We start from the raw sequence: 22,649 nt of genomic DNA on the forward strand, positions 1-22,649 counted from the left end.
TTCAAGAATTTTACATATATTATCTCACTTATCCTTTGCAACAACCTCTTGAGATAAACAGAATTATTATCCCCATTTTACAGGTGAAGAAACTGAGGCACAGAGAAATTAAGTAACTTGCCCTAGAACACATAACCAGTGAGTGGCAGGGCTGGAGTTAACCGAGGAAATCTGGTCCCTGAATCTATATTCCTAACCACTGAACCTCCACACAGCACCCATCACAGTGACAGATCCTATTATGTGCCTACTGATTTGGGTGGGGGGGGGGTAAATTAATAGGAAACATTCTAAATACCTACCATTTACTAAGGGCTCAAAGAAATTCTAGTGTGGTAATTTATCAAGACCTGGATAAATCCTATTTCCTTCTGTAGGCAATACTGTGTCCTAAGATGCAAAGTTTATTTCTACATATAATCTTTTCAGTAGAGTACTGATGTGCAGAAATCTAATCTTCCAAATACTGCCAAAGAAGAAAGCTAGGTTTGGCCCAGTGTCTGTTCAAGCTAAAAAAATGTTGGTCAGTAATCTAGCAAAATGGCTGTGGAATAAGATAGAGAGACAGCCTTCACCTCTTATATGCTTTTCCTGGCTGGTGTCAACTCAGCACAGCTGTGGTCTTAGGTTCGGGGGCAAGTCCTCTGTTCCCAACTTCGACCTCTGAACCTCTATACCTCTGTTCCTCTTGGCCCCCTCCCTAAGGCCTCAAACAGAAGGAGGACTTCAGCATTTGTTCGTCTTCTTCATCCACAATGAGAGTTCCCATTTAGTGTGTGTGTGTGTGTGTGTGTGTGTGTTGTTTGCCAAGGGAATAAGTGATGCCTCCTCATTTCTCTTTCAATTCGCCTCCTTATTTTTCTACAAAAACAAGTAGCGCATGAACTTGCTCCTATATTACTGGTCTTTGCCTTTAAATCACTGGTTCTCAGACTTTTCCACCAAAGGATTAATCTCTCCAGAAACAATTCAAGGAAGATACAGAGCATAATGAACTTCTGGCTTCTAGCAGGTGTGATGCTGAAAGGATATTCTTTCAGAGAACAGTAAATTTACCTGCCTTTTTTGTAGTCCCCCAAAGAGTTGTCTTTTTGACATTCAGATAACAACTCATCATCATCGTATTTCACATACGTACTGAGCTGGCAAGCACTGATACATCAAAAAGGAACTGACATGGTCCTTGTCTTCCATGTAGATATAAAAATATGTGGTGTTCTGGCATAGATAAATCTAGAGACCCCAAGCATGCTGAGTACCAAGACTGGGAGTATTTGATGCTGCAGGACTCATAGAGACCTGTCCAATGGGAAGATTCTTCTTAAGGATAGGTCACCTTCCTAAACAGGCTTCAGTCTGCTTACTGAACTCCTAAATCAGAGCTGTTTGGAGATAGCAGACATTCCAGGTACCTGCCATGGTTCCAACTAACATTTCCCAGGCATCATTTTCAGTCTTGGGATCAACCAGTAATATAGGGACATCTCAGGGTACGTTAAGCCCTACCCTCACAGAGGGAGCAGTTTGTTAACTCTCAAATGTGTTATCTTGAAGAATCGCAAGCTAAATTACCGCTTAGACCAGACCTTTTACAATATAAGTGCTATTGAATTCCTAAACTATGAAAACCACTAGAAACCTAAAGGAAAAAAGCTATATTCTAATATGTTTGCAGAGAGAATGTTGAACCAAATAAGGAACATCTGTAGTATTAATTTTTGATATTTATATGATAATTGGTATAACCTTACTTTATAAAATAGAAATTTGCACTAGCCAACAAATGTATTTGAATGAATAAATTTTTCACATGTGAGTGCCATGTCCCACCTAGATTATAAAACTTTGAGGGTGGGGACCATGTCTTAAGTTTCTGATGTAGAACTTGCTAAGTTCTCTGTTTGTAGCAGGTACCCTATGTATGCTTACTAGTATTCTGTAAAGATCCAAACACTCAGAGATCAAACAATTTAAATCTTACCCAAAGTCTGTCTCTCATTATCTAAATCATTACTGAGATTATCTAAGGAAAGGTTGTCACTTATGTCACTGACGTATGAATCATCTTCAGAAATCTATGGGAAAGAAGAAATAATATACATTAGAGTAGACAAGCCAGATTTCATAAAGCCTTTACTTCAAATGATCAAATATTTTAGACCACACATTATAAACCTATAGACATGATTTTGGATGCTGTTTTCATAAAGGCCCATACACCAGTCTGCCTAGGGGATGCTCACAGAAAATACGTTATTAAAATTCTTATACATTCTTGATTCATTCTCAAAAGGAAAACACATGTAAACCCCAGATTTTAGTTATTATAAAAATTCTTATTAATTCAGACTGCTTTTTCAGAATTTGTTAGCGTTTGACTAGAAAGAGTTACAAATGTCTTTTAACTATTTGTGAATAAAAGTATCTTCTATGGAAATTAATAGATAAAAAGTATTAGTACTTCTATACCGAAGGGGTAAAATGATCAGTACTCACACTCAGAACATAATTATAAATTAATTATAACAACCATATTTATACTAACTGTAATAACCATAATTATATTATAAATTACTATAGAGCAAATTCAATGATGAGAAAATATACAAGAAGGTGCTAACTTCTGACCCTGTAGTGGAAATAATACATTATCAAACAGCTAATAGTCAAAATCGTTAACCTACAATTGAAAAGAGGTGTAACAAAGCAAGTAACAGAAACCAGGATGTGCCCAACACCTACTTTCATAATTTTTGTTCCCTAAGATCTTGTATCTTTTTATGCTTTTTGAGGTATGAGTTATAAGAAGATCTTCAGAACGTAAGGATAAAAAGGAGCCATTGAGTTTAGTGCTTCTAAATATGGGTATTTACTGAACGGATAAAGCAGCAAAAGAGATTTTGGAGACACCTAACTGAAAACAGTGGTCAAACCTCATTTTCTGAAGAGCTTGGAGACAACAGAACTTCCTGTGCATCAAAAAACTCTGAAAGAGAGTCAGTGATGGAGAGCCTGCTTTCGGTGGAAAGCTGATGGACCAGAGTTCGATTGTCATCTCTGGAGTTTTCCTATTTGAAACACAAAACCAAAAATGCATATATTTAGAAACAGTCTCAAGAGAAGCAAAATAAACAGCTGATTTTGCTGCACAATACACACGGTCACAGGCCCGGGCAAACACGGTCACAGGCCCGGGCAAACACGGTCACAGGCCCGGGCAAACACGGTCACAGGCCCGGGCAAACAAACACGGTCACAGGCCCGGGCAAACACGGTCGCAGGCCCGGGCAAACAAACACGGTCACAGGCCCGGGCAAACAAACACGGTCACAGGCCCGGGCAAACAAACACGGTCACAGGCCCGGGCAAACAAACACGGTCACAGGCCCGGGCAAACAAACACGGTCACAGGCCCGGGCAAACAAACACGGTCACAGGCCCGGGCAAACACGGTCGCAGGCCCGGGCAAACACGGTCGCAGGCCCGGGCAAACACGGTCGCAGGCCCGGGCAAACAAACACGGTCACAGGCCCGGGCAAACAAACACGGTCACAGGCCCGGGCAAACAAACACGGTCACAGGCCCGGGCAAACACGGTCGCAGGCCCGGGCAAACACGGTCACAGGCCCGGGCAAACACGGTCACAGGCCCGGGCAAACACGGTCGCAGGCCCGGGCAAACACGGTCGCAGGCCCGGGCAAACACGGTCGCAGGCCCGGGCAAACACGGTCGCAGGCCCGGGCAAACACAATCGCAGGCCCGGGCAAACACGGTCGCAGGCCCGGGCAAACACGGTCACAGGCCCGGGCAAACACGGTCGCAGGCCCGGGCAAACACGGTCACAGGCCCGGGCAAACACGGTCGCAGGCCCGGGCAAACACGGTCGCAGGCCCGGGCAAACACAATCACAGGCCCGGGCAAACACGGTCGCAGGCCCGGGCAAACACGGTCGCAGGCCCGGGCAAACACAATCACAGGCCCGGGCAAACACGGTCGCAGGCCCGGGCAAACACGGTCGCAGGCCCGGGCAAACACGGTCGCAGGCCGGGCAAATACAATCACAGGCCCGGGCAAACACGGTCGCAGGCCCGGGCAAACACGGTCGCAGGCCCGGGCAAACACGCAGCTCAAAGCAGAGGGCAGTTTCAAAGTTGAGGAGAAGCCAACCTCACACAAAACACGGTGAAAAGCCTAGGTCTCCCCCAAATGGGCACCTTGTCTACAGGCGCTATCACAGCTCAGGCACACACAACAAACCTCAAAGCAAAAAAAGACTCTGCAGGTCAGTTTTTATTCCACTTAAGACGGGAAAAATTCCAACACTCTCTGAATCATATCCTCTTATTCTCTACCACTGCAGGATGTTTCTTTTCATCCTAAAATTTCCTCTGAATTGTACTCAATGCATGTCCTTGCATGGCTGGTGCAGAGCAACACAGCTTTCTTCTGCCTCAATTCTCTCGCAGAGGCCAGTGTGCTGCTCATGAGGCATCCCTTGACAAATAAACAGTGTGTTTCGGTCCAGAAGTGCCCCTGGTGGTAGATCATTCATTATTCATGGATGAATGAGATAAATTCTCTTTGTCTGTCTCTCTCCAACCACACTGGCTGCAAGGGAAGGAAGTCCCCAATCCCCTTCCCACCCTCTCTGCAAACAACACAATAGAATATAGGGATTTTCTCCTCTTGCTGGCCCTCCATCCCTTGAGTCACTGAGTCTGGACGTTTCCTCTGGAAAGGACCTAAATACTTTGGGAATATGTTTTGTATGCTATTTGCAAGTGAAAATTCAATTTAACTCAAGAAATTGAGCAACTGCATTGTGCCTGTCATGGCGGGATACGATGATGAACAAGACCAGGTTTTTGGCCCGAGTAAGTGGTGTAGAGGACGCATCCAACACACATGAGCCCAAGACTATAGAACAGAAAGCGCTACAGAAGCGGACAGGAAGGAGAGGTTGATTCTATTAGGGGGGCTTTGGTTGGGGAGGGCTTCACAGAAGAGGCGATGCCTAACTAGACCTTGAGGAATGAGAACATACTGAGGACGACATGGTTTGATTCCTTTGAATCAGAGAAGACTGTCACCTGAACTTCCTGACAGCTCACATTTCTCACGGGGCTGATAAAGGAGCTGCTTATATATCCTTATGTATTTGATAAATGAGTCGCAGAATAATTTGGGAAACAAAAGTTAACGCATATTATGTCTTTCCCAGAAGTTTTATGAGTTCAGGACACACTCCTCAGCCTCATAAAATGGAGATGCTACAACAGGAGGGCCCCAGCAGATGTTCATAATTAATAAAGGTCAAACTGTCTCTTTATGGAATGTTTACTTCAGGAACACATTTAAATGTGTATCCCTTTCTCTTCTAGACAAGGTATTCATTGAAAGATCCTACCCATTTTAATATCCCTACAGCCTTTTGAAAAGCAGGCTTCTTCTCCATGCTAACAAACAAGATCACTTAGGATCTATAAATAAGCATCACATCTGTCACCTTTAAAGGAAAGGTCTCTCTCCTCAAAAGAGGAGACATGGTAATGAATAACTGAGCTCCCTTAATGTTCACTGAAACAACAGAACAGTCCTGTGTCTTTGCTGTGTCACTGCCACATAAGACTCTAATGATTTATTTACTTGTTCTCCTCATTAATTTATTAATAGTCACTCTGGCTCTTTCTGTATTTCTTCTTCCTAGGCTGATGGGTCAGGAGGATTTCTTGCCTGATCAACAGTGAAAATAGCACACCTGGCCCCAGCCCTTTCTGCTGTTCCATTACTCTAGCAACTTCCTATTGATAGTCACCGAAAACTCAACAGGACTGCAGGAGCCTCCAGCCCTCAGCCCAGTGTCCTGCACAGCCCAGGACCTCATGTATTAAAATATTAATCTAGTCAGTTCAATTTAATCATATCCCCTCAAGTTTGTAAGGTATAAGTGGTTGTTTATCTTTTTTTACATTACAAAAAGATAGAGAAAAAGGAGGGAAGGGAACACGCATAATCCCATCACACTAAATCAACCACTATAGGCATTTTGATACATTTCTCTCCAATCCTTTTTATACATATAGCTCTGCTTTGTTTTGAAATAGTTGTCATCTATCTATCTAATTTTATAAATTTCCTCCAAACAACATTGCACCATAACTTCAGTGACATGGACATATATACACATAAATACACATATTTACCAAATGTAAAATAGATAGCTAGTGGGAAGCAGCCACGTAGGACAGGGAGATCAGCTTTGTGACCACCTAGAGGGGTGGGATAGGGAGGGTGGGAGGGAGACGCAAGAGGGAAGAGATATGGGGATATATGTATAGGTATAGCTGATTCACTTTGTTATAAAGCAGAAACTAACACACCATTGCAAAGCAGTTATACTCCAGTAAAGATGTTTTAAAAAATAAAATTAAATTAACACTTGTTCTGAGGATAAAGGTAGTATGTGCTCAAAATAGAAAATACAGAAAGATGTAAATAAAATAAATATCACTTAAAATCCATCACCCAGATGTGGCCCCTATTAACCTGTCAGTGTATTTTTTGTATTAAAATATTTGTATATAGATTTTTTTTTAGTTTGAAAAACTGGGATCACACTGTACATAGTCTTTACTTAGTCTGCCACATTCACTTAACATTATATTGTGAACTTCTCCCTAGGCTGCTAAAATTTCTCTGAGACAATGAACTTTACTTGATAGATTTACTATATATGTGTGTCACAGAGTAACCATGTCATTTATTGGAAATTAAGGGTGTTTCCAAATTTGTAAAGATGGTGACCACGTTTGCAAATGTGTCTTTGCTTGTATGTCATTATTTCTTATAATCAGTTCTCAGAAGTAATTATTAAAAATGTTTAAGGCAGGGCTTCCCTGCTGGCGCAGTGGTTGAGAGTCCACCTGCCGATGCAGGGGACACGGGTTTGTGCCCCGGTCCGGGAAGATCCCACATGCCGCGGAGCGGCTGCGCCCGTGAGCCATGGCCGCTGAGCCTGCACGTCCGGAGCCTCTGCTCCACAACGGGAGAGGCCGCAACAGTGAGAGGCCCGTGTACCGCCAAAAAAAAAAATAAAAATCCAAATCTAGTCAACGTTTCTTTTGTAACTTTTTCTATTGCTTCCACATTTAGGAAGTCCTCCCTACTCTAGCCATTTGTTAAACATTTAAATCAATATTTTTCAGTTTGAATTTCATTCATTAGTGATTCATTTTAGTGTGCAATGGAAAGATTTATTTATTTTTTTTTAATTTTTTGGCTGCGTTGGGTCTTCGTTGCTGCCCATGGGCTTTCTCTAGTTGCAGCGAGCGGGGTCTACTCTTCGTTGAGGTGCGTGGGCCTCTCATTGCGGTGGCTTCTCTTGCTGTGGAGCACGGGCTCTAGGCACGCAGGCTTCAGTAGTCATGGCACGCAGGCTCAGTAGTTGTGGCTCACAGGCTCTAGAGCGCAGGCTCAGTAGTTGTGGAGCACGGGCTTAGTTGCTTCGTAGCATGTGGGATCTTCCCGGATCTGGGCTTTAGTTTCCTTGTCTCTAAAATGAAACTACCATCACCTACCTCATAGAGCTGTGGTTAGGATTTTGTGAGACAATGCATTTAAGTGCACATGGAATATAGCAAACGAGCAATTAAAAGAATCAAAAGTCTTGTTTTAGAGTTTTCTTTCAAGTTCTTGCTTGTTTGGTCTCTTAAATGGACTTCAGATTTAGTAGGATATTATCCCGAAAGTCACTTGGCCTTTCATTTGGAGTCTAAAATAACATAAAATAATCTAAGCACTCATAACCTCATAATAGTAAATGTTCAGATTCAGAAATTTAAAATAGAAGACTTGATAGGATATGAGAGTAATTTTTTTTTTTGAGAGTAATTTTTGATAGGAGGGGAGATTTTAGAATCCAGGTAGGTTTTAGAACACCAAAGATGGGTAATTTGTGCAGCTGATCCCAGTGTGGGAACTGTCATTCCCACAGTGTTTGAGAAGCCTGTGAGCTACCCAAGGAAAGGACATTGGAGTCGAGCTTTCAGGCTCTGGGGCGGCCATTTCCACTCACTCTCTTATTTCCTGAGGGCAACAATGACTTTTCCCATACTGGGAAAGTCAGCCTTTCCTTTTCACACTCTGTGAAAAGCAGGATAAAACACGGAAAACAGAAAATCACTGAAAGAGGAACTAGATCAGTGAGACAAGCAAATCATCAATTCAAGACACTAGCAGGCGGTTTTGGAAGCTGTGAGCTTGAGGGATGTTATCACTCCTCTTCAAAGACAATGTACAGCATTTAAGCCTTCAGGTGCATTACTTGTGAGATCAATTTAAAAACATGCATTTTAAAAGACCTGTGATTTTGGTTTCCTTTCCCAAATGCAAATAGCACCAAGGGTACGCATTGACTATAAATTTACAGAACCATAAATGAAGGGTCAACTTGCCGTTTGTCTATTTAATGGCTTGTTAAATAAACTAATGTAATTAGGTGATAATTTCAAAGGTAGTGCTGCCTGGAAGCGGGCACCAAACCCCACAGAAGGACATTGCATTTGGCAGCAAGCCACCCTGAGTGACGGCTGGCCTCAGTGACTGAGCCCTGATACAGCAAACCTGTATCAGCAGATTCAGAGACAGCCCTCCTGGTAAGCATATTTCTTTGCCCAGGCCTGAAATGAGTCCCCTGCAAGACTGAGCACCTAAACATTACCTTTAGGTAATGTTTAGGTGCTCAGTCTTGCAGGGGATTCAGTTTGGGTCTGGGCTAAAGGATAGATGTATATGTACAACTGATTCACTTTGCTGTACACCTGAAACTAACACAACATTGTAAATCAACTCTAATAAAAATTTAAAAAATGAATAAGGTGATTGAAAAGATCTCTTGAGGGCAGGGAAGATGCAGAATTTCATGGTCAACCACTGACATGTATCTCAGAAGTAATAAGAGGCCCTCCAGCCCTGCGGAGAGAGGGTACCACCCTCATCAGAAGAGGGTCCCATCAGCCCAGGACACAGTCTGTGCTTCACATGAAGGTGGATGCCTGGGCCTTTCAGTCTGATTGATTCCAGCATCTAATCTTCCCGTCGCCCGACACAACAACTTTCCAAGGAGTAAAGGAATTGTGTCAAGCTTTTGTTTTCTTTGAGGACAGAAAAAGGAGGAGGACGAATTAAGATTAAACATTAGAAACTCCTTTAAAAAATTTACAATGCCCACCTCTTGTACCTGACCTTCCTTTTTTTTTTTTTTTAATGCACTCAGTCTAATACATTTGTTAATGAAAAATTTAGCACAATTGAGGCAGGCATATAAACATAAGAGATTGCTAAAAACAATTTTGACCTTCATTACCCTTTTCTACTGATTTTTTCAAGTAATCCACTTGTATTTTTCTGAACTTTCTCATTTTAAACACAGTCAAAGAATATTTTGGATAAACATCCCAAGTCTTGAGAACAGACATTTTTAACACACTATGAACTGACCAAGACACTCAACTGTAATAATTCTCCCCCTCTGAGGGTAATCACAGGAAAGGGAGAAGGAAACAGCCACACAGAAATAGGACAGTGGCTCTCAGAGAGGGAGCAAAAGAAGCTGGCTGGGAACTGGGATGCTATAGGTTGGAGAAAGTGAGGGTTTTTTCAGAAGTAACAGGATAAAACATTTGTCTCTGCACAGTCCCCACTCCAGTAATATCAAGAGAAAAGGGTGATCCTTAGGAGGAAAATGGGGTAAAGAAGTACAAAGGGAGGAAGAGTTCCAGGGGGAAAAAGCAGTTTAGAAATGCAGCTGGCAGCATACTTTCAAGGAAGCCTTGGAATCCTCAGCTGCCCGTGGTGAGGGAAGCACAACTCCCAGGGGCAGCAGGGAGGCGTGCGGGGACAAGGCGCGGCGACATTACCCACCTCTGCCAGACGATCACCCGACTTGGCAGCAACTGGGCGGTCGAGGAGCAGAGACTCAGCATGGATTCTGCATAAGCGTTCTTTAAGATCTGTGTTTTGTGCTAGGGCCTGGAACACGTTAAAAATAGTGGGGCTCCGTTAATAAATGGATGTTTCAGAAAAGCACAGCAGCGGGCCCAGTGTGGCGGAGCCCTCGGGGGCACTTCCTTGACTATTTTTCTTGAATGTTATCCAACAAGATACTCCTGAGATGCCTGGCAGATACAAGATATTAAACACTGGAAACGGAGGCCCTTCTCGAATCTCATTTCCAGGGACGGAAGTAGGGTTAGTAAGGCTTTCCTTTCGGTGGAGAAGGAAATCACAAACACCTACAGCTTTTATTACTCGAGGTTTCTCGGCCCCTCCTCCTTCCCAGCTGCCTTTAGACTCTAACTACCTCCCTCTAAAGATCCCAAGCTTCTCTCTCTCATCTTCAATAAAAATGCTGCTCTTACCCCTTACGACTGGACATATTTTAATGTTATTTAATTATCACACTAGTTGAATTGGATCTTAGGAAGTGTGCTGAGAAGATTTTGTGGAGGATTAATTTTACTGTTTTACAATATAGGTATTCATTGCTTTATATTCATTCTTCATGACTAAGATAGTTTATTCAAATAAAAAAAAAAAAAAAAAGAGCTTACTTACCTGGGTAAGGGCTAAGGACCAGGGCCCTGGGAAGGGGGCTGTGAGATGTGAGCTCATGTCAGCCCACCCAGATCTCTTATTTCTCCCTGGACAGGTGTGATTCCCTAGCCCATCCTCCCAACTAGGAGAGTAAAGGAAGGTGTTTCTTTCATGCTGGTATCGCCTGTGACCAACTGTTCTCCAGATGATCTGTTTTTAGAAAGGGACAACTTCATCTGATTCACCCACACACACTCCCACAGTCAGCTTCCCAGGTGCTTGTACACAGATCCATCCTGTCTGTCTGTCTTCCTGACTCTCTTCTGAGAAGCTCAGAGCCTTTCCCATCCATCAGGGCCCACAGGGTCTAGCTGCTGAGAGCATAGAATGATGTCTATATTTAACCCACTGCCTGGATCTCAAACAAGAATTTTGGCTTTATTTTATAGTACTCACAGATGGAAAGGGTTATCGGGAAATTCTCAAGGGTCATTTAGGAAACACTGAGTAAATGTTTCTTAAATCACACAACTACATCTAATAACCTCTACCGGGCACTCACTTTGGCCAATATGTTGCTGGCGTCTTAGTGTAAGTGGCTAGAATCTATACCACTGGCTAGAATCTCCATATGGTCTGAAAAATGTGCTATTTTAGTAGCTTCTCTTTCCTTTGTAAGCCACAGGCAGAAGAAAGAAAAACACAAAGATTGCACACACAGCACAAACATATTCATTCTGATACCCCTGAGATAACTCTAAAATTCTTATTTTTAAAAAACAAGTCTTGAATTTAATCAGGAATCCAAGACAAAAAGGAAAGGATCATTCTGTTTTATCTTAAATTTCCAAAATCCTTACCATGGGTGAGGGAGAACTCCTTAGAGAAGGTAGTGGCTCTGGACTAGGATACCATGGCCAGGGGGGTCTCATGGCCTCTACCAGACCAGCAGATTAACAAGATTAACAAAATGAGGCCAGACCTCCACAGGAGGAGGGCAGGGGACAGGAAGATGACAGTGAAAAGGACTTTGGGAAGCCCATCAGAGGTACCTTCTAAGTGCACTAAAGGCCACCCTACTGGGAACAATAAGAAATGCTTTTACCACTAAAAAATAAACTTAAAAAAAAGAAAAAAAACCACCCTGCTTCCCTCAAACCAAAGCAGCACCCAGTGTGTGGCTGGCTGCCCATTACAATCCAAAAGGGGCGTTTCTGTTTCTGGGTCTACAACATTAAGACTCTAAACATGGAGTAAATCTATGTTATTTTTTATTTCTTTCAAAGATAACATACTGGAAATATTCAACTGAGCGAATATTCCTTAAGTATCTTACAATGACAGTATGTACCACTGGTAATGTATTTACCATTAACGTTACACCAAAAGCATTGCTTTACTTTTCTCAGTAATATGAGTAGAAAACATGGGTGGGTATTTTCTAGTTCTCTCACTGCCTGAATTGGCTTCTGAAAACAAAATCCTAAAATTCATCTCCCCTATCTGACCCTTCATAGAAAGTTCAGTATTGCTTCAGATGGTAATTTCACATATGTGCACACACTCTCTCCCTTTTCACAATAAGTGTTCCACATACAAGCAAAGAGTAGGAGCAAATAAGTATGTTCTTTTAAAAGTTCTCCAGATTTTTGATAGATACAGAGATAATAGCCAGACATTGTCAGCTATTCAAAACAGAGTTCTAAGATATTGCACTTCAATGGAGTCCAGCTCTTCTGAGGAATAAACTGGAATCGATGAAAAAAAAGGAAAGAGAGTGAATGACAGGACGGCTTACTGAAAAACATCTGGGGCTTGGCAGTGATTTTTCTGCTGTTATGAAGGCACAATGATTGCCTGACACTCCTTATGACATCTCTTTGTGCCCATGTGGGGAGCAGGCGGGAGCTGAACATTTGTACTATCAAATCAAATCACTTTTTTGTCTTTGAAAGAGACGTGGTATAAACAGGTAGACAGGATCAATGCTGGGCAGCGGAGAAGAGTGTGAATTCAAAATTTCACTCTGTTGCCTGTACCTGTCAATTTGGAAAGTCAATCTAAGCTTGTGAAGTCTTAGGTATGGAAATCTGCAGACTGTCAGACTTTGTAAGCATTAACAAACAAATGTCAAGACAACCATATAACGAGAGCTTCGCTAGTGGCACAGTGGGTAAGAATCCACCTGCCAATGTAGGGGAGATGGGTTCAAGCCCTGGTCGGGGAAGATCCCACATGCTGCAGAGCAACTAAGCCCCGTGCCACAACTGCTGAGCCTGTGCTCTAGAGCCCGCAAGCCACAACTACTGAAGCCCGTGCGCCTAGAGCCCATGCTCCGCAACAAGAGAAGCCACCGCAATGGGAAGCCCGCGCACCGCAACGAAGAGTAGCCCCTGCTCGCCGCAACTGGAGAGAAGCCCACGCAGCAACAAAGGCCCAACGCAGCCCAAAATAAATAAATTTAAAACAAAAACATATAACAAAAGCTTTACAGAAACAGAAAACTCAAGATAAATAGGAGGAAACCAAACAGAGTATCTAATGCTCAGTGAAATACTAGCTACTAAGATTTCGAGTAGGCTCAGCTTTGGTGTTTAGAACAAGCAGATCTGATGAAAGGTTAGAATGTAATTTGGATAATGTGTTTGGTTTTCTCATGAATTTTCAACACAACCTTGGAAATCATGAATTTTCAACATAACCATGGCAATGGAAAATATAAAATGTTCATGAGCCTGGACACACTGTCAGGCATTTCCATGACACAGACGTGTAACTTACAGATGACAGGGCGTGCTTCAGACCAAGGACCTGGGCAGAGGGGGAGACAGAGACATCCTGCTCCATCAGCTGCTTCAGTTTCTCTCTCTCCGTTAATATGGTATTAAAAGCTGACCTTAAAGTGAAGTAGACTATAAAGATATAATCATTATAAAAAGGAATAAAAGAGTCATAATTAAAAACAAGATATATAGAGACGTATTTCTTATAAAAGAACTTAGAAAAGTAACAGCCATGAATATTTTGCATCCAGCAAATGTGCACCTAATTGACTTTAAAAAATACATCTGAAATGTAATACCAAGAGTGAACCCTAATGTAAACCATGGACTCAGGGTGATAATGATGTTTCAGTGTAGGTTTATTGATGGTTCACAAATGGACCACTCTGGTGGGATGCTGATAGTGGGGGCGGTTATGTATGTATGTATGGGGGAGCAGGTATGGGAACACTCTACTTCTTGTTCAATTTGCTATGAACCTAAAACTACTCTAAAGAATCAGATCTATTAAAAATTTGAAAATCATACATATTTGTCAATTCCGAAGTCCCTATCCACTATAAAATTCCATGATTTTATGAGCTGTCACCAGGATATTTTGACACTTGAAAGGACTATACTTCTCAATTATCAACATTTAGTTTTGTTTGTATCTCCAAAGACTGGAAATGTTTGAAAACAGAACTTATTGGTTGTCAGAAGGAAAATGGTAACGATGCAGAGGAGAAACTAGACAGCACCTTAACTAGGTGTCCAAAATTAATCACTGGTGAGAGTCAGATGGACTTCGTGTACCTTGGGACTTTGTGTGATACCCTGAAAAAGACACACTATTGTTTTTGTCGTACACAAGCCAGAGACAGGCCATCTGAATCTGCTCAGGAGGAGACATCAGACAACCCCAAAATGAGGACCATCCTATTTTTTCAAATTGGCCTGTATTCTTCAAAAGTGTCAATTTCATCAGAGAGAAAGACAGACTCAGGAACTGTTCCTAATTACAGGAGACTAAACAGGCATGATAACTAAATGCACTCTATGACCACGGACTAGAGCCTGTACTGAAGGGGAAAAGAGCTATTAAGGGATGCTATTTGGATAATTGACAACATTTGAATACGGAAGGCAGAATAGGTAAAAGTACTGTTTCAATGCTAAAATTCCTGAATTTCATAACTAAACTGTGGTTAAGTAACAGAATACCCCTATTCTTAGGAAATATACATATAGCATAAAGGCATAAAAAAAGACATGATGTTTGATTCCTATTTTCACATGGATGAGAAAAAATAAATGCACACATATCTGCATGTGTGTGTGTGTGTATATATATATGTCTCTCTGTGTGTGTGTGTGTATATATATGTCTCTGTGTGTGTATATATATGTCTGTGTGTGTGTATGTGTGTGTGTGTATATATGTCTGTGTGTGTGTATGTGTGTGTATATATATATATGTCTCTGTGTGTGTGTGTATATATGTCTGTGTGTGTGTGTATATATGTCTGTGTGTGTGTATATAATATGCCTGTGTGTGTGTGTGTATATATATATATATATATATGTCTGTGTGTGTGTATATATGTGTGTATATATATATGTATGTGTGTATATATATATATGTATGTGTGTATATATATATATATATGTCTGTGTGTATATATGTCTCTGTGTGTGTGTGTGTATATATATATGTCTGTGTGTGTATATATGTCTGTGTGTGTGTATATATGTCTGTGTGTGTGTATATATATGTGTGTCTGTGTGTGTATATATATATGTGTCTGTGTGTGTGTGTATATATATGTCTGTGTGTATGTGTGTATATATATGTCTGTGTGTGTGTATATATATGTCTGTGTCTGTGTGTGTGTGTGTGTGTATGTCTGTGTCTGTGTGTATATGTGTGTGTATGTATATATATGTCTGTGTGTGTGTCTGTGTGTGTGTGTATATGTGTGTGTATATGTCTGTGTGTGTGTGTCTGTGTGTGTGTGTGTGTGTGTGTGTGTGTAGAAAGAGATAAATGCAGCACAATATTAAAAATGGTGAATTTGGATAAAAGACATACGAGAGTTCTTTGTATTATTCTTGCAACTTGTCTATAAGTTTAAAATTATTTCCAAAAAGGTGTTAACTACCCTCTTCCTTGTTAGTCCTTCCAGCTGCCTGACCCAGAATTCCCCACCTCTCAACGTGGCATTCCACAATTGGTTCACTTTAGTGAGCGTTCAGGTACAATGAGAGCTCAGTGTTATTAGGCACTCAGATGCCTGAACTGAAGTTTTAAAAACCGTTATTAGGTACAGCAAAAAATTCACCAAGTTTTGATCACATAATGTACAAGTTGCCTCCTAGGGATAAGGCAATTGTCATCCGAACTGATCATGGAAATCACGTGTGAATATTTCCAATCTCCTTTATTCTATTTTGTTTTAGAAAGGCAGGAAGAAGGAAGAGGCTGAGACATACTTCTACTCCAATGGCCTGGCATAAGACTGAACTGCCTGGCGCTGCACTTTTTGAGGTATTGTTATTCCAGAGTGGCCGATTCAGTATCACAGAAACTAAATATGCATGACTGAATTACTCCCTTCATTCCACAGCCACGCAGACAACTGAACCTCTCTCGATAGGCTGTCCCTAAATTGTCTGAGGTTGTGGTGTTAAGCCATAGACTTAGAGCATCTTCACAAAATCATAGGACAAATAAGCAATTTGTTTAAATGCACACACAAATTATGGTGCTTCTGTTGACAGAAGACAGGGGTCACGGGTCAATAGGTACTGAATTTTCTAATAGTGTCTATGGAACACGCTTAGCTCTTTGATTTAAACAATTCAGTTGAGCACAATAACAGGCAGCACAACAGAGCCACCAACAGTGTGAGTTCCCACATCAGCCCTGGGTTCTTCCCAGCTCCATCACTTACTCACTGCAGGACTTCGGACAGGTATATTATGCACCTGGACCCCAGTTTCCTCACTTGTAACTAGGGATAATAATAGCATTTACTTCATAAGATCATTATGGGGATTAAATCAGATAATGTAGGTAAAGCACTTAACCCAATGCATCGCATATAATGATAAATGCTACTGCAATAATAATAGCGGTGGTGATGAAAGAAACATACGAGGCTGAAAGTGGTGATGGCTGCAGTCTTTTGAAATATGGGCAGCAGTTTTAGGATACTTGAGTCTCTTGCTGGAACATCATTTACAAATAAATGCACAGGGTAGCAGTTCTATGAATGAGAGATTGACCAGAATCTACGGAGCAGTAGAAGCAGTGGAAGCTCTCACCCAGAAAGCAACAAGCCCTGCAGTTAACTCACTCACTGCATTTTAGGTCCTTTTAGACAGGCACCCCTACCCCTTGCAACTCCACAGGATACCCATGCCCATCTGAGTGGGTCCCTGGGGGAACACCTCGTCACTGTCATTTTTTGGTAAGTTTACTTAGTATCTTACTACAATTCTTTTCTTAATTGAGGTATAACTGACATACAACATTATACTGGTTTCAGGTATACAACATAATGATTCAATACTTGTATACATTTGGAAGTGAACACCACAATAAGTATAGTTAACATCTGTCACTTTATACGTAGTTACAAAAAATTTTTTTTTCATTGTCATGTTTATTGCTCTAAATTAAACAGACATGGCACTCAGCTGGCTGCCACTTTACCAAATCAATTCCCTTGGCTTTCAGATGGCCTGCAGTAAAACAAGGCATTCAACCAAACTAGAAGATTACTATTACTATTACTATTTGTAAATGAAGATTTCTCTCACTGCAAAGATTTTCCACAGGTTGCAGGAGATGTATCCCTAAAACCTCACTTTTTTCCCTTCCAAGGCAGAATGTGAATATCCACTTCTAACTGGAGTACCCTGACCCCAGTCCTATACTAGTCCTTGCTTTCCCATCCTAAATCTGCTCATCAAATATGGTAATTTTTGCTTGTATTACTAATAGAACACTCTCTCACAAAATCTCCTTGTAACAAGAAGCAGCAGCATGATTTCTGTTCAGTGGAAAACAATTAATCATAGAAGATAATTACAGAATTTGAGAGGCCAAAGAGTCGGGACAACTATTTTAAGACATTTAACAAATGAGGCAACTGAAGCCCAGAGAAGTTAATCAGTGAGGTGAAAGTCCCACAGCTAGTCATAACAGAGGTGGCCTAGTTGAATGCAAGTTTTCTGACTTAGCTTGTATAGAGGGTTAGCTCCAAAAAGGCTTCTTATTTACAATGTTTGCTGACATGTTTCCAGGAACTTTAGTTCCAGAGCGATAATAGCTGACAGCAGTTTGGGGAAGAGGGAGGAGATTTTCCCTAACAACGTTGAAAATTTGAAAATCATTAAGTTAAACAAAGCTAACAGGCTTCTCTGCTGCAGGACTTCTCTAGGGCCTTTAATATTTACTGCTTCTTGTGTAAATGCAAAGCAGAGTATAGTCAGCAGTGTTTTCCAAACATTTTAGATCGTGGAATTCTTCTGTTTTTTAAAGTGTTATATGGGCAAAGTGTTCCATGAAATACATTTTGGGATATGTAAAAGCTAATATATGTAAGGCAAATTACTTATGACTTTTAGACTTTAGTACATTTTGTTCTGTTTGCTTATATATATGTCAACATAGACACAAAGCCAGACACATGAACCAATGAGAATTAGTTCAATGATACACCATAAAAATCAAATTTATAGTCTAAAATATACAACAAAGACTTTTTAGGATGGGTGTATATTAGTTGCCTACCATTTGATCCAACTTCTATGAGACAGGGAGAATTCAGATGCATTTAACAAGCTGAAGAAAAGTAGGTAATATAAGACTATTTACAACAACAATGGAATTCTTGCCTTGAGATCAGCTGCTCTGAAGTCATGGTCAACAGATTAGTGATGCAGTTAAGAAAGTACAGTAAAAACTGTCAGTAACAAAATCAGGCTTACAAAGGAAGAAAAGTCAAGATGCTTCAAAAGTTTGAATGGAAGTGAGAAAGCAGGCAAGGTCACAGGACACAGGGAGAACCTGAGAACTGTCTTCATTTCATGAGGCCTCTGAATTACAGCCTCTGTAAAAGGGACTCCCCGAGATCTTTCAGTCTCTGCAAGTACACTCTAAAACCACAGGAATGAAACAAAGCTTGCTGGGCTCCCTGTGGAATTCACTGTTCGCAAGCCCATGGGGCACGGGCTATAGTTGAATAGGTTTTCCTGGACTTTTCTCGGAGCACAAATCTTGACCTAGACTAGGTATGTGGCAGCCCTGCAGCCAGCTGGTTTTCACAAAGCCCAAAAGACAGAACAGCTGGCTGAGGCCCATTATAAACCTTGCACAATGTCAGGCCCTCTGCAGGAGGACAGGGTCAGGGGATCAACTCAATAGAGCAAATGCTGTCCTTCTGAGGAAGCAGCTTCTTCAAGGCAGGTAAAATCAGGATAGTTCCCTTCCGCAGGGAGGCACTAGCTTCTCATTTTTAAAGAGACAGTGCATATTATTAAAAAGTAATGGTACTGTATAGGAACTTCCTCCCACAAAACCTAAAATGAAACAACCTAATTACAAGTGGTCCTTTAATACTAGAGAACCACACTGGGGTGTGTGAAGATCTTTAAAGGGGTGGGGCAGGTAATTCTTCCCATTTTACAGATAAGTTGTACTGCCAAACATAGACAAGGTTCTAACGGTCACTTGGACAAGAGTTTGAGGTAAGAATCTGTAAAGAGCATAAAATGGTTTCCTCATAACCAACGTGTTTTATTTTAAGTTTGTAGGGTAAGGGAAAAGAGCCAAAGGAATCAGTGATGTAAAGGAAGAAAAATACAGGGTGATGAGAGAAAAGCAAAATAGGAAACGTCTTCTCTCCTCCCACTTCAAGTATTGCCCTCCCATTTAAAACATTTTAATTCATCTTCTCCTTTAAAAAGTGATAAATCTATGATAATTTTTTTTAAAAAGCAGAATAAGTACTCCCAGTCTCCATCACTAAAATGCTGGTATGTATCCTCTCAGACTTTTTTAATATGCGTATACGTGCCAGATTTATATAGTTTATTTTTTCCAAAAAAAATAATGGGATCATACCTTATATTTTTTGCTCAATGTGTTGTGTCAATCTTCCAATACCTATAAAAATAAAAATAACCCTGGCTACCCCATCTGTGAGGGCAGTGAGACACCACGTGAGGAGCACAGACTCTGGGGTCAGGCAGGTTAGAATTCAAGTCTCAGGTTGGCTACTTTCTACCATGGGACCCTCACGAAGTTCTTTGGCTTCTCTAAGCCTCAGGTTTCTTACGTGTGCACAGATAAGAGGTTACAGTCATACACACTCTGCGGGTTGCTGCTAGAATTCAATGAAATACTGCATGTTAAGTGCTTATTAGCAAATACCTGACATGACACTGTGTTCGATATAAGGTAGATATTATTATTGTAGCTGTTGAGTATTCTAGTATATGATTACATTGCATTTTAAAAATCCAATCCCTCTACTGTCAGGCATTTAGGTTATTTCTAATTTTTTTTTAAGCTTGCTATTGTGAAATTTTTATAGACTCACAGGAAGTTACAAGAACAGTACAGAGAAGCCCTGGGTGCCCTACATCCAGTTTCCCATGGTGGTAACATCTTACGTAACTTTGGTACAACATCAAACCTGGGAAATTAACATTGGTATAACCTACAGCTCTTATTCAGATTTCACCGGTTTGACAGGCTCTCATTTGTGAATATGTGTACACGTATGGTGGTCAATGCAATTTTATTGTATGTCTAGACTCGGGGACCCACCACTAGAATCAGGATATAGAGCTTTCCATCACTACCAGGATTCCTCTTACTACCCCTTTATAATCATACTTGCCCTCCTCCTTGTCCCTGACCCCTGGCAGCCACTAATCATTTCTCCATCTCTGTGCTTGTATCACTACAAAAGTGTTAGTAAGTTCAATCATACACTATGACACCTTTTGAGATTGGCTATTTTAGGTCAACATGAGGCCCTTGAGATCCCCTCCACTGTGCCGCGTATCCACCGTTCATTCCTTTTCATCGCTGAGTAGTGTTCCACTGCGTGGATGTACCACCTTTTGTTTAACCATTCATCTGTTGAAGGACATTTGGGTTGTTCCAGTCTTTGGCTGATACAAATAAACCTGCTCTGAACAGTTGTGTATAGGATTTTGTGTGGACTTAAGTTTACGTTTCTCTGGGATAAATGCCCAGGAATGTGAATGTTGGGTTGTATGGTAAGTACATGTTTGGTTTTACATAAAACTGCCAAACACGTGTCCAGAGTGGCTGTACCATCTTGCATTGCCACCAGCAATGGATGAGAGATCCAGTTTCTCTGGATCCTTACCAGCTGTCAGGTTTTTTTTTCTAAATTTAGCTATTCTATTAGGTGCATGGTAATGTCTCACCATGCTTTTGATTTGCATTTTCCTAATGATGGTGAAAATCTATTTCTAATTTCTGATATGATAAACACTGCTATGATGGATATCTTTGGATAATTTTAAAATTAATTCCTATGAATGAATTCTTCAAAGTGGAATTGCTGGATAGGCAGACTTTTTTAAAACTTGAAACATGATGTCACATGCCCTCCAGAGAAGTACCAATTTACTCTCTCATCAGCAGCATATAAATTGCTCAGCCTTTAAAGTATACTGAAGGCTCTCACCTTCCCCCCTACAGAGTTAAAAAGAAACTTGTTGCCAATACACTCTGTACTACCAGGGAAATAAAATAAAAATTAGATTGCCTGAAATCCTAATAGAGCAGAAAACAAACCAACTAAGATTCCCCTCTCCAAGGACATTCCACATTCAGACGAACATTTAACATTTTCATCAAACACATTAGGAAGAAAGAAAACTCATTTACCTTTATGGGCAATATGACACAGATCTTCTTGCATTTTAGAAAATTCTGATGAGGTTTCAGAGCTATCGGAATAATTTTTGTCTTCTCCAAAATCTAGTGTTGACAAATTAGGATTGGAGGAATGCAGTCTTACTGGGCCAGAAAAAGGTTTGGGGACCTGAAGTGACACCAAAGGGAGATATTTCTTTTTAGATACGAATCGCTTAGAATATTTACTTGTTTCTAGGACTGGAAAGTACTAAGAACATTCTATAGAAAAGTCTTTCAATTGAGTGATAACTTATAGGAAAACACTTGTCACAGAAACTTTCACTGGCTTCTTGCAAAATAAAAATAGATGAGAAATCACATTTTCCTTTGGAGGTGATCACAGCATTAAAGCTACAGGTTGAAAATGACAGCTAAAGCAGCCGGGCTGTTTCTCGTTTAAATTCATTTCCTTCCTCCTGGCAATAATCACCCAGGATCTAGGCTGCTAATAGTTAATGGGGTAGATTTTAAAGTGTTTTCTTTACTTGTACCTGGTGCTTCTTACGAAACAAACCTCCTTCTCACATGTTGATATACAAATCACTCTTTGCTTTCAAAGTATCTAAGTTCAACCCATAAAGTGCTTTGAACCAGAGTTATTAATATACAAGAGTATAACAGTTTCTGTAAGTTTCTGACTTATTTTGACCCTGACAATGCTGCAATTTAATATGCAATGGCTGAGCTGCAAATCGTGGCTTCTGGCTTAGCCGCGCATTGGGAAGTCAGCGGCTAGCGTTATGCAGTGAACTTCTGATGGGGGATTGGAAGGTTGGAGACGAGAGGCAAGAGAGAGTCTGTACAGTGTCCTGCTCCCAGAGGCTCCAGCCAGCGGGCTCAGAGGGATGATGAATCCACTGAGTTGCAGGAGAAGAGGTGAGTCAGAGCACACGACCACAGCAGCCACAAATCAAGGCACACACCGAAGCAGGGAAGAGAGCGGGCAGGCTAAGCATTAAAGAAGGGAAAACCAAAACCCTTTACCCAATATTCATTACATGCTTATTCTAGTATTCAGAAAATCTTCCAGAAAATCTAAGTGACTGAATTCCTCTCTCTGCACAGGGTATTTGAGAGAATAACTACAGAATATTCACTTGTCTATTTTTCTCTTTGAGTCCAAGGAGTCCCCAGCATATGTCCATGAGGAAACCAGCCTGGGGAGGGAAGCAAGGGTTACCTGCAGCGTTCCTTTAGCGTCTTTGCCAACAGCTCTGGACCGCCATCTCCTATGTGATCTTTTTTCCTTTTTGGGACTTTCAAAAGATCCACCCTTTGTTTCAAAACAGGAAAGAGAGCACAAACAGTAAGGTCTACCAAACCCA

The 22,649-nt window shown here is 41.1% G+C and overlaps 1 protein-coding gene across 2 annotated transcripts in view; it reads right to left on the reverse strand.

Annotated features, from left to right (window-relative positions):
• Positions 1–22,649, reverse strand: part of OSBPL3 (oxysterol binding protein like 3) — a 204,199-nt gene that overhangs the window by 38,085 nt on the left and 143,465 nt on the right. The window contains exons 10-15 of one of the 2 annotated variants that reach the window (XM_065884454.1): positions 22,505–22,597; positions 21,295–21,451; positions 13,375–13,505; positions 9,922–10,029; positions 2,934–3,068; positions 1,982–2,075 (exon numbers count right to left, since the gene is read on the reverse strand). In XM_065884454.1, the coding sequence (XP_065740526.1) occupies positions 1,982–2,075; positions 2,934–3,068; positions 9,922–10,029; positions 13,375–13,505; positions 21,295–21,451; positions 22,505–22,597 (718 nt within the window). The remainder of the gene's footprint in view (positions 1–1,981; positions 2,076–2,933; positions 3,069–9,921; positions 10,030–13,374; positions 13,506–21,294; positions 21,452–22,504; positions 22,598–22,649) is intronic. The other variant, XM_065884455.1, reaches the window with a different exon arrangement.

Source organism: Phocoena phocoena, chromosome 9 (genome assembly GCF_963924675.1).
Source record: "Phocoena phocoena chromosome 9, mPhoPho1.1, whole genome shotgun sequence".
Taxonomy (NCBI): Eukaryota; Metazoa; Chordata; class Mammalia; order Artiodactyla; family Phocoenidae; genus Phocoena; species Phocoena phocoena.